This window comes from Cydia fagiglandana, chromosome 8 (assembly GCF_963556715.1).
Source record: "Cydia fagiglandana chromosome 8, ilCydFagi1.1, whole genome shotgun sequence".
Taxonomy (NCBI): Eukaryota; Metazoa; Arthropoda; class Insecta; order Lepidoptera; family Tortricidae; genus Cydia; species Cydia fagiglandana.
In genome coordinates this window covers 10,384,662-10,398,060 of record NC_085939.1, presented here as the reverse complement: position 1 = coordinate 10,398,060, position 13,399 = coordinate 10,384,662, and the positions used below count along the sequence as shown (strand labels likewise).

Below are 13,399 nucleotides of genomic sequence, written 5' to 3'. Positions count from 1 at the left end.
GAACCGGTTTTTTTAAAATTCCAAAATAGCCCAACATTTTTAATAATTTTATGCTCTTTCCGTAGGACTGAATCATGTATTTATGTAGGTAACGACTTCGTATTATTAGATTGGCCCATCAAAACTGAAATAATAAACCAAAGAACGTAATAATACCGGTATTTTTTGTATGAAGAGAAAACCAGTTCCGAGCCTTGGTTGTCTCCGGCTAGCTTCCAAAATAACCCAAATGTCCCGAGTAGCTGTGTTTCGTGTACGAAAAGATCGAAATAACTACATTATGATGCGATTCTTGGAATTATTGCTGAGAGCTCTTCATAACACTGTCCAATCCCTAATTTGGTCAGCAGAAATACTGCACGTAAAAAGGTGCCTACTCGGCCGCGATCCGAAATAAATGTCGCTATTCATTTGACAGTATCCACATTCTGCATTTTGGCTTTTAGCCAATTTCAACTTTATTGGCATAATAACTCTTTTCAGTTTAATGTTCCCTATAAAACCATGTTGTCCTTTGACTGGTTAAACTTATAATTTGTGTAGTACAGTATCGTAGGTTTCATTGTTATAAATTTGAGCAAGACGGGACAAGAGAAACATATTATCTATTTACAAAGCTATATTACGCAATTAAAAATTTTAAAACACTCTTATACTGTATGCCAAAAAAAATCCTCTTATGCTAAAAAGCCGTACCTACATAATTTATGAAAAGAGTTAATAGGCACCCATCAAATTGCGGGTTCGATTTCGATTAAACATAGCTAAGAACCTCCGCGAGGAAACTCGCTTTACACGAAAAAAAATACGCATCGAAACCGCACTTTAGCTTTGATGGCTCAAACAGACAGACCTGAGTTTGCCGTTATGATTTTGCAACTCATATAATTCGAATTATGGAACCTTTTTAACAACATGACAATCGAAAATAAGCAAATTAAAGACCAGGCAAATAGACTAAAATAATCACTAGGTATATTTTATAATTAACCTTTACCTATAGCGGAGTCAGTTATGAAGCTGACCCAAAAAAAATTTATTAAGCTATGAGCTTCATCACATATGATCTTTGAGTAATTCTAAGCATTTCAAGCCTGGGAGGCAATAAGGGAAGGGGGGTACAAAGATGGCCGCCACCCGTCATCATTCAAAAAAATCTGTTCTGGTCCTGGTGGCTACTAGGGCAAGTTTGGTATCATTTTCGTATAAACCGGAGACGTAGAATTCATTGCTGATATTTGTTTTTTTCAGCTTCATATTAATTTTACAAGAAAAACATAAAAATATGAAAATTTAGGATGGAGATATTTGCTTTGAGAGCTAATAACTTTTGTATAGTGGCCAAAAATATCATATAAAAAATACTATAATCAAGCGTAATTCATGCAGATTCTAAACATATACACGTTGAGTAATATCCTACTGCAAAAAGATGGTGAAAAAATTATTAAATGACCGCAGCGCGGGTAGTTGGACTTTCGTTTATCTTGCGGACCGTCGTTTATCTTACAAAATGATCGAGTACGAGTATCTACGTAGGTATGCTTACTTTGCTAGATTTTATGATAACGAATAAAATACTTTCATCCATACATAATTCATCATACAGACATAATTTTATGCACTTTAATTTTAATGCACTTGCAACGATTTGAGTGGGGCCTAGTGTTATTTGACCGGTGTTTTCTGTAAGGTGGAGGTAAGTACGTAGTTCCCCAGTTGGGCTCTGCTCGGATAGATCTGGAATGACATCCGCTGTGCTGTGCCCTACCACACAAAGCGAGATGACATTTACAGTGCCCATACCCCTCTTTTGAACGTAGTTTAAGGATATACCCGGGTCCAAAATTGGGTCCGAGAAATAACTATTATAAATGAAATTATTCTAATAAAATAGCGCTCTTATTTTTGCTGATAATATTAAAACACTATTTATGAGAGAAATTGTACTACTTAGGAAGAGGCAAAATATTTATTTTCACGATAATTTTCATGCTATAACTCACTTTAAGTAATTTTATAGGTACTTACTTGTTGTTTTTAATAAATAACTTCAACCTGCACATAACATTCATTTGGATTTGATTTGGTTTGATTTTGTTTGATATTTTACATTTAATATTTGCTTCAGGTTGGTGTGGTGAAAAATTCTGTGTTTCACTCGGCGGCAAATTTTGTTTAACCCTCGTTCTTTGAAACCCTTACAACGCTCAAGATTCCATTTTTCGAACCACTCACTACGCTCGTGGTTCAATTTTGAAATCTTTCGCTTGATCGGGTATCAATATTAGCACGAGCGGTTAAACAACAACTTTGCCCCCTTGTAAAACAAATAACTATTATGCGGAGAGCTTACATTTAGAAATCATAACAGCTATTTATATTTGTCATACTAATATAGGTTATGCAAGTATGACTTGGTGACAAACCAACGAAGCCCCGAACCTACCTAACCTAACCTAACCCAACCTGAAATTGCGGTTGTACATGATCTTATTTGTTAAGCGAGCCGCCCTCCTCTTTAGACATGGGGATACCTGTGTGTATTTTTTTAACCTATACCAGAATTATGTCTGTGTACTGGAAACTGCGGACATTAAATATACAGAAAGCATTTTATTCGTCATCATAAAATCTAGCAAAGTAAGCATAGTTACCTACGTAGATACTCGTACTCGACCATTTTATAAGATAAACGCCGCCTAGCGAGAGTCCAACTACCCGCGCTGCGGTCATTTAATTATTTTTTCACCATCTTTTTGCAGTAGGATATTACTAAACATGTACATGTTTAGAATCTGCATGAATTGCGCTTTATTATAGTATTTTTTGTATGATACTTTTGGCTACTATACAAAAGTTATTAGCTCTCAAAGCAAAAAAACCTCCATCCCAAATTTTTATCTTTTTACGTTTTTCTTGCAAAATTACTATGAAACTGAAAAAAACAAATATCAGCAATGAATTCCACGTCTTCGGTTTATACGAAAATGATACCAAACTTGCCCTAGTAGCCACCAAGACCAGAACAGATTTTTTTGTATGATGACGGGTGGCGGCCATCTTTGTACTCCGCCCTCCTCGACTAGACGCACGCTTCTTATCGCCTCCGAGGCTAGAAATGCTTAGAATTACTCAGAGATCATATGTGATGAAGCTCATAGCTTAATAAAAAATTTTTGGGTCATATATGGCAGCGATCCGTAACTGACTCCAGTACTACATATAATTGAATTTGATGAATTGATGATATATCATGGAGTAAATAGGCTCTCATATTTTATCATAAATCTAATTAACTAGACTTAGCTATATATATCTCATTTAGTAATTTATCCGCCCATGTATGTCATTCCTATTCAATCTGATATAAGGTCACCCGGGCTCTATTGACTATCAAAATTTTAATGAAGTTAAGCCTCTACATTCAACCGTGCCGTAATTTATGAAAATAATTGCTACGCCAATACGCGGCCGACATCGACACCCAGAAGCAGAGTATTTTAGCAAAAGTTTAAATAAGAGATGCATTCGAGTTATTACAATAAGATGACGAAGTTTGATGTTTGAGATTTGATAAGAAACTCACAAAGTTTTCCAATTTTCCAAACAACTTTGTTTTGGATTGGATATATATTTGTCAACACTTTTTGAAAATAATATAGAGTGACAATATTTTTAATATAAATATATTTAAAAAAGCAATTTTATTTAAAAATTTGTTTGCGTTCTTTTTCTTTATGAAATGAGAAATTCGACGAGCACTACAATTGTTGACATCCGTTTATGTATATTTTTTAAAGGTAAATTTATACTTCCCGGAAAGAATTAATTATTTCACGGTACTCTAGTCTTTGGTAAAAACGCAAACTATTAAATTTCGAGAGAGCGATTCACCAGTCTATTTTCCCCGGTTTGACGGTATTTCACGATTGCGGGAAATGGATTCCGAAACTAAAATAATGAGCTGAATTATTAAATTAACTATGAATAGAACTAAATTAGACGTGAACACGAGTTCGGGTCGTTGTTAATTGTTATAACGGGCGATCTACTGAATCACGGTCCTGAATAATGAAAAAGTAAGTAGGTAAATGTAAAAACATTTGTTAAAACTACCCATTACATTTAGCTATACATTTATTTATTTTATAAAGGTAAATTACAATTGCTAATTGTTCTAGACCTATACAGGTAATTATATGTACTTATATTATGGTGATCGTCAAGTAGGTAAATAGATATTGTTTATAGAATCAGAATAAGAAAAGTCTGCAGCGGATTTGATAGCCCACGCAGCACAAGTGTTATTTTAAATGTCAAACTTCTATGAATTTATGACATATAAATAACATATGCACTGCGTGGGGTATCAAATCCGCTCCAGACTTTTCTTGGTCCAACTATATACAAATGTTAAGCCATACACAATTTAAAAACTACCATTACTAATCGAATAATTAACAAAATTATGTAAAATTATACTCATCAAGGGAAAACAATATCCATATGGCTACAGAATTATTTATCTCATAATGATTGTCATATAATTTGATGATCATTACGAGGATCAATATTAAAATGGAATTAAGTTAATCTATTTTATTTATACTTAATTTTAATAAAAGTTTATATAAGTTTTGTTATATACTAGATAAACAATTTATCAACAAAATTCTTCACATTTTAATCTATTTTGTTATTCTTCAAACTAATACCTACTGCAAGAAAAAATATAAACCATTATACTAAACCGCGTGCAAACTTTACATAAACGTTGTTACCGTCCCAAATCGTGCAACATTTCAAAAAATCACAATAACGATGATAAGATTTTCCCGGGACCGTAGTAATTTGCGTCGGGGACGGCTAGAAGCCTTTTTATTTTAGCCAATATACGGCCCGTAGAAAAAGTTTAATGTAGGGTAACTCAATTATGGAGGGGCGTCGTGCGTGCCGAACATTTATCACAGGAAATTCACAAGAATTCTTTAACCTGTGGAATAAGACTAGTTACTTGGTTTGAATTGCATCTGAGGTATGATGTCTTGTGTCGTCATCGCATTTAAAAAAAAGGTTATTCGCGGACGGTCTAGAATGCAAAATGACTAGTGTAACATTTTGCCTATATCGCTCTTAGTCTACATCGCGAACGGTCCAGAACGCAAAATGCCTACATCATTTCCCGTTAGCGATGTCGACGGAGCCCCGCTGCCGCGGGGCTCCTATTCTGTGCGTTTGGCCATCGGCCATTTGAAGATAACTAACGAACCTAACCTACCTGTGTGATATAAAAAAGTGGTCATTTTGCGTTCTAGACCGTTCGCGATGTAGACTAAAAGCGATATAGGCAAAATATTACACTAGTCATTTTGCATTTTAGACCGCCCACGACCATACCAAAAAAATCTTATACTTTGTTTTGTTGTTGTTTTATAGCGCAGCCGTGTAGTCCCTAGAATTAACCACAAAGAGTCTGCTCTCAGTAGCTTCAAACTTCTATCAACTTAAAACTTCTACATAATAAGGTATTGCGTATAATGCCTGAACAGATTTAAAGGTTGCGAGTACCTGGGAGTCTGGTATTTCTTTTACAATAACTAAGAATAAATTGGATCTTGAAAGTTTATATTTTATTCCTAGGACCAAAGTTCAAGCTTATTAAAAGTTTTAGGCAACGTAATGATTTCATTTAATCTAGTTTAAATTTGAAGCGGTAGTGGCCGAGTGGATGAAGACATGATGTCCGACTTTAAATCCAGAGGTCGCGTGTTCAAATCCTGTCTCGTATCAATGAGGTTTACAAAATATCATTTGATATTTAGCACTAGCTTTTCGGTGAAGGAAAACATCGTGAGGAAACCTGCAATTTGCATACATCTGGGAAGAAATTCGAAGGTGTATGTGAAGTCCCCAATCCGCATTGGGCTGGCGTAGGGACTATCTATAGCCCTCTTGCTCATAAGAGGAGGCCTGTGCCCAGCAGTGGGACGTATATAGGCTGGAACTATGAGACTAAAAACAATATCATCTGAAGAGTATTGAAATCTTATGGTTCAAGAAACCATCATAATAATCTGATGTACCTACCTATAGCATAATTATTACACTCCCTAACTTCACATACAGGTTGTAATTGTGATGTCATCGTAACTAGGCGATTGTTTTGTAAGTATTATAAAGAAAATAAAAAAATGTTGTCCATTATGAGGTAAATCACATCATATCAATAACATCTTTAATATAACTAGAAATACCCAAAATTTTAAATATTAAATATTTAGTAGGAATGCCAAATGCGTCTATGACGCACATATCTTTTGTTAGAGGGAGAAAATTTTATCTGAATCATAGAAGGTGCGATGCAAAGTGGAGGAGCGAATATTACTATAGGTACTTATTAGTGTATCCCCCAAGATGCAATTTGCTGTACCTAATTTACTGTCACAAAATATTTTTTGACATACACACATTTATTGCTGCCTTTACATGTACTATTACCTGTACCTTTCGAATCAACCTAAAATCCATGTTTGTTTTTCATCAAGGATAAATTTCCCGTGACTGCCTTCTAACTGCAATATTAGATCAGCTCCATGTTAGTGTTTAATTATAATTGTCATCAAAATTAAAGAAGTACACCTATCAATTGAATCAGACGAGATGTGGTTTCAATTAAAGTTATAAGATTTGTAGCACATATATATTATTAATTGATTATACAAATGGAGTGAAGCTTGGTAAAATTACTATACATTTCCTCGCGCGCTTTTTCTAACACTTGTATTTTGTTCGCAGAGTTACCAGAAAAACCGAAAATATTCGACGAACTAGACAAAGAAGTAAGCGGCGTGGCTGGTCCGTACATAGAAGATACCAGTGTGAAGCTCACCTGTGTTGTAAGTGGAGGTAAAACTAGAAATAACATAATTATTGGTGATATTCTTAATTGTTGACAGTAGGAACAACAGGCATACAAAATAAAGTCATGGATTTTTTCGCCGTATTAAGTTCCTATGAAACAAATACAATAGATATTGGTTTAGATACAATTATCTAAAATTTAATCAAATTCTCTCCAGTGGTATACTCGTATGGCAAGCTCTAAACAATCTCACAGACAGACAAACGTAATAGAAATCATGGAAATTAGTGACCGTACCTAATACCTCTCTGTGAATAAGTTTTTCTTAAATAACTTTCATGCTGATTTCATTTTGTTTCTCTACTGTTTTGTTATACATAGAATACTAAATTAATTAGCTTTTGTGCCTTGTAGGTTCTTGTAATTGAATGCCTTCAACTACACTTTTACCATTTAAAATTTAAATTAGAACCAATTTAGTTAAGTTCCTTATTACGTAATAAACTGTTCTGATAGTTCAGTTTTAAAACACCGATATAACGGGACGTGCCCTTAGTCAGCCGTATGTTCCAAGTTAAATATTTATAAAAACTTCGCTTCGCTTCGCTCACGCGTTCGATTATCATTAGGTAAGTAATTTTAATACAAACAAGTCATAGGCCATATAGTACCTAGGGCTAGCCCTGGTCTGGACTCAATCCATTCATTTCTGAAATGTAAGAAATTATCATCCTTAAACTGGGTCAGTTGTGAAAACCAGAATAACGCTATAAAAGGGGTCCTCGTGAGAAATTACCCAATTTTTCATGTGAACCTCCTCCGATTCGTTGCTAGTCAATATATTTACCTGCATTAATAACAATGATATAGTAGGATCCATTTCGATTTAACAAATTTGTGTAGGTAATTAAGAACCTTTTGGCATCAGCATTATATTAATATTCGGTTGTTAATTATTCTACAATCATTATATGTTAATGTATAACACTAAAGTGCATGAAAATGGCCGTGCTCATAAAATAAAATGTGTTTTACATGTTAATTGTAGCGTGATTCTATTATTTACGGAAAAGTGACAGTAAATTATGCATTACTACAACATTTACTGTCTTTGTTCTTCTCTCAACTGGATTAACTGCTTTTTTATTTTAGTTTTGTTTTTCGTTTTTAAAGTGTTTTCATTTAACAATTGTTTAAATTTTCAACACGTTCGGATCTGATGATGGGATCCGGGAAAAATCGAGGCAATTATTCAATTATCACAATTCAATTACACATCATTATAGGCCAGCTGCTTCTACTACTGGATGTTTTATTTAAATTCGACAGATTTCTTTGAAAGGCGTTACATTTATTTGCAATGATCAAGTACCTATGCAAATCAAATCAGATCATTAGTAATAATTTAAACCTAATAAACCAGAGGTCTCAATTTAGTGGTTGTTTGACTTTTATTTTTAAATAACTTCGCCTATAAATTGTCTAATTAGCAGTAATCGTTTTGAGGCAATTTACATAAAGAATTATCAATAGGACTAATGCATTTTAAATGTAATATCTAACTTTTCTTCATGCTTATTTAAACACAGTTTGTACAACTAAAATTTCAATATTTTATAGATTCTTTATTTTAAGTATAATTGCGTGTTCGACAGTTTGAGTTAATAGCCTTTTTTGTCTTTTGTTTTAAAAATTTAACGAACTCATAGTTTTCAGTGCCAGTGTTCGTAACTACTACCTTTACTAAACTTTAATTTTCAACAGGTAAACCAATGCCCCGCCTACGATGGTGGCGGGATGACAAGCCTATTCACACCTTGGAACCCTTAGAAGATGGTTCTGGGGTCAGCACACTGGAACTGAAGATCCCTCGTCTCACCAGGGATTACTTAGAAGCTGTGTATACCTGCACCGCGGATAACACACTGCTGGTGCCTCCTTTGAGGGTTAACGTGCAAATACAGCTATACTGTGAGTAAAACGTAGTAGTATTAGTACTTAGTGTCCTCTACCTGTAACGTATTAACTTTTTTATTACTTACCTTGCTCATTAGGGTGGTATTTGACGCAGGCGGAAGAAATTTCCCTAAAAAAGTGTCCCTTAGCGCCACTTTCACCATCCCACTAACCCGGGGATGCCTGTTATATATTACCTGTATGCCTATTGATGAAATATACTATCGCTCCTATCATGTTGTTACAATATGAGGTTGTGATGTACTTTTAATGTACCCATATATAAAACTGTTGGAGCACAATAACCTACCCAATGGGTAGCAAAGTATATTTTTCATCAAATCTTTAATCTGCCTACGAGCTAGGGAAGTCTTAATTAAAAAATATAATATATAGTCCAAAAAACTAACAACTCTGAATGCTATAATTAATTCAATTTTCTTTGACATTGTAATGAGTCCTTGAGTAAGGAGGCTAAATGTTACGACCCCGGGGGTTAGTAATACGTGCCGGCCTTTGCCTCCGCCTATTTAGACATACGAGTTATGAGTTGCCCATTAATTATATTATGACTTGCGACCGCCCTCATTGCGTTACAAGACATAACTAAGTCTTTATTTTTGTTTCTGTATTAATAAAGAAACCATTCGTGAAAAAGCCAACATAGCATTATATGTGTCACATGGCTACAGAATGTTTACGCTATACAAATAGGAAATAACTTTTGCTTACTAGGTACCAGGCGGCTTTAGGGCGGGCAATAGATTTTTTAAGAACATTGCAAGGCCAACACCACCCAAAATTAATTGCAAGGAATTGCTCCACTGTGCGTCAAATCTCCCGTTATACATTGAACTTAAAATATAGAAAATAAAATAAACCCTATTTAAACCGTATGTATTATCTGAAGTTACCCTACGATTTTCAGCTCGGACAAAAAAAAAAAAGAAATTATAATTGACTCAAGTTACTCAAGTACTAAGAGTGAATTAGACATACTCGTATACTAAAGGTACCGCGTGAATGTGTAGAATGGAGGACGTTTAATTAAATTTTAATTTTATGAGTTAAGATTATAATCCGAGCTCATTTGTGTAAATGGTAGCGTATAATTTATATAATTACCTACCTAAAATATAAGTTTTCAGTAATAATGGCGACTGGCAATGCTTGGATGGAAATACTGCAGTATTTCTTTTATATCTCTCATTTACGTCTTGTAGTAGTACCTGACAGATAACTGAGCTCCTCCTCCAGAGCTTTGGTGTTCTCCATATTCTTATATGGCGCAGAGATGTGGACCTTAAAGAAAGCCGACCGTGACCGCATTGATGCTTTTGAGATGTGGTGCTGGCGCAGGATGCTGGGGATTCCCTGGACAGCACATCGCACCAACGTATCGATTCTTCAGGAGCTCAAGATCCAGACGAGGCTTTCTACCACCTGCCTACGAAGGATTCTGGAGTACTTCGGACACATAGCCAGGAAAAGCAGCGATAATCTCGAAAAATTAGTGGTCACTGGCAAAGTGGAAGGAAACAGACCTAGGGGCAGAAGCCCGATACTTTGGACTGACCAGGTTCGCACCACCCTCGACACCACCGTACACGACGCTCTTCACGAGGCAGCAGATAGAAGTGTGTGGCGCCGAGTGGTCCACACAAAACTATTTCGACGAGATGGTCACGACCCTCAGCATTGAGGAAACCGACGCGAGGAGGAGGGAGTAGTACCTGACAGATAACTGAGCTAACTACCATGATGTCGGCCTTTCATGTGATTTAAAGTGAACTTAAAATTTTGATCGATGGTATACATTGTAGTTAGCTGCTGAGAGAAGTGACCCCGCCCCTGCATAGAAGTTTGTGTGCAAAGGCGCTAAGCGAATAGTAATGCTGACTGTACATACCTATGTACTTAAAAGTAAATAAAAAAGTTACTCTTTGAATAAACTCTGATTTAAACCACTATTGGCTACATACTCGTACACACAACGCTTTTTCCCTGCATCCATTAGTAAAAGCGGCATTATAGTATTTTTTAGAACAACGTGGAGCTTTCAACAGCATTCAAAATGTTGAATTTGGTCTACGGAACCATTAATACCATTCCCACAGGTGCACAGCACAGGCACACAGCAGTGTGTCATCTCCCTGATATTAGGACATTTGTCTAACTAACCGCGCAAGACATTATAAGCGGTGACAAACCTGACGTGCCACTACGTCATCTAATACGTGCTTGCTCTGAGTTATGAGTGTGAGTTTGGATGTACAGACAGCAACACTCCTAACTGTATAACGGTGGAACTTATTACAAAAGGCATAAGGTCCACCGATGTACAGTACTTTGGACCAGACAAAATGGAAGGAATAAATTAAGATAATAATTAATGTACGTAATGGTGAATCATTATGTAGCTGGTGATAAGTCTTTTTGGAAAAAAAAAAGAAGTGGTTTACAAAGATATTTTCATGAGGATCGATGTCTTTAATTTTTTGAATCGAAAAATGTGAAAGATTAAACGAAAAAATTGCTTGGAATCGACCTGTGAACTCGTAGAGTATTTAGAGTTAGACCAAGAAAAGTCTGCAGTGATAGCCCTCGCCATGCAGTGGCAGTGTTATTTTAAACGTCAAACTTCTATGAAATTATGACGACGTCTAACTCTAATTCTTTTAAAAGGTTATTTTATTCAAGGGTTTCTACCGCAAATAACACAAATTTGTTGTTACCAAAAGCCAGTATCCGAATAGGACTCCCCAGGCCGTTTGCCACACGTGATAAAACGGGCGGCTTAAATGCCGCTGGCAAATAAGATTACAAAAATGCCCATAAATTGGGTAAAGTGAGTTCGCGTACATTCTTTTGAAATTAAGATGACAATTAAACCAATTAATTATACGTTTTAATTTATTATTAGAGATCAATAAACCGAGACAGAAATTTAACATAATAAAAAAAATTGGTCCGCCGAATGTGATATACTTGGACTTTGGTCATATACAGTTCTTTCAACAAAAAATATCCACTTAAAAAAGGACGTTATTTAAGAATATACATATAATAATAAACACTCCAATAACACTTCCTGGCAAGCATGTACAATCCAAACGGCTAAATGCACTACTGAGGCAAGTAAACTCTGAGTATCTTTGCGTAAAATCTCCGCAATTTCACGTACACGAAAAATAGTTTCACCCAGTTCCACGTTCCCGCGGAATGGGGGATAGTTTCATAAAGCCCGCTTAACCTGCCGACAACCGCTCATTCACTGTTATTGCAAAACTGAGTCCACATAAAACCTAGCGATTAACATAGATCATACTCCCCCGTGTGCGGCGGGGCTTACCTCTGATATGACAGCTCATGGCTGTTACAAAATTCTTTTGTGTTGGTAAGTTCGCGGTCGGAGCGACCATTAGTTTTTATTTGCGCGCATTGTCCTCTCAGCAACACCATTCGTCGCTGGCAGATAGGAAATTATTTTCCATTATAATACATAACACCACCCATTCTGTACAGAATAAGCTTTTAAGCTAAAATGTTAGAATTTTACTTTGAGCGTATTATTATTTAAAAGCTGAACGTAGTTTCACAATGTGCAGCTTGCGTTAGCCTTCGTTTAGGTACTATTTTTATTGAGGAAAAAATGCTTTGTGTTTAACTTTTTTAAACAAGATTAATGAACGAGTAAATCAGTAAATCACATTAAACTATAAGACAATTATAGTTTAAAAGCTTTTATTCAATAGTTTTTCTTTAGGTATTTAGAAATCCACTATACAAGAAGCTGCCGCGTTTCACTCATTAGTGGTAAGCCAAAACGATTTTTTTATCACCACTGTAGTCATAGTAATAACCTGCTGAACCGATAAAGATGAAATTTTGTAAAAAATAGTTTGAGTCCCGGAAAGAACAAAGGATAGTTTTTATCCCAAAAATAATCCCGTAGGAAAGAGAGGTGGAAGTTTGTATGGTTAATCGATAAGAAAAAATCTACGTCTACGTATTTGAGATAGTTGAAAATGATACCAAACTTGAATTAGAACCTAAACTTAAAAAGTTAATAACCTCAGACGTCGACGACGCTGAAAACCCTCATCTCCCTCCACCTGCATCAAAAATCTGGGTGGCTCCAGTTCTTAAATACATCTTGGAGACACAAAGATTAATTTCTGCCAATTATGGAAACCTTTGGTTCAGAGGAAGCCGTTTAATTTGGCATTTTTATGTACCTCTATAGTGTAGAGTACTCTTACGACTAATTAGAATGATATTAATAAAGATCTGGGTATTATAATTTAATGTATTGCGCAATCGTGTCTTTACTGAGCTAATAGGCAAACGTATAGGTATAGATGTACCTAATAGTGCATAAAGTTGTTTTCCATCGTATTATCTCGGAAGCGTTCGTATTTGTTAAGCTACGCCAGTCAACCTCAGTACTTTTTGTATCGAGACTGACTGAAATAGCAAGACACGTTCGTAATTTTCCGTGAAAATACAATGGGTAATAATGATGCACTACATAGTGCCTACACTTATAGTATATCTACTGTACCTACTACCGAAAAA

At 35.5% G+C, this 13,399-nt stretch overlaps 1 protein-coding gene across 2 annotated transcripts in view; it reads left to right on the top strand.

Moving 5' to 3' along the window:
* The window catches only part of LOC134666638 (nephrin-like), a 198,402-nt gene that overhangs the window by 162,506 nt on the left and 22,497 nt on the right, over positions 1–13,399 (top strand). For both annotated transcript variants that reach the window (XM_063523853.1, XM_063523851.1), the window contains 2 exons: positions 6,799–6,909; positions 8,630–8,836. In XM_063523853.1, the coding sequence (XP_063379923.1) occupies positions 6,799–6,909; positions 8,630–8,836 (318 nt within the window). The remainder of the gene's footprint in view (positions 1–6,798; positions 6,910–8,629; positions 8,837–13,399) is intronic.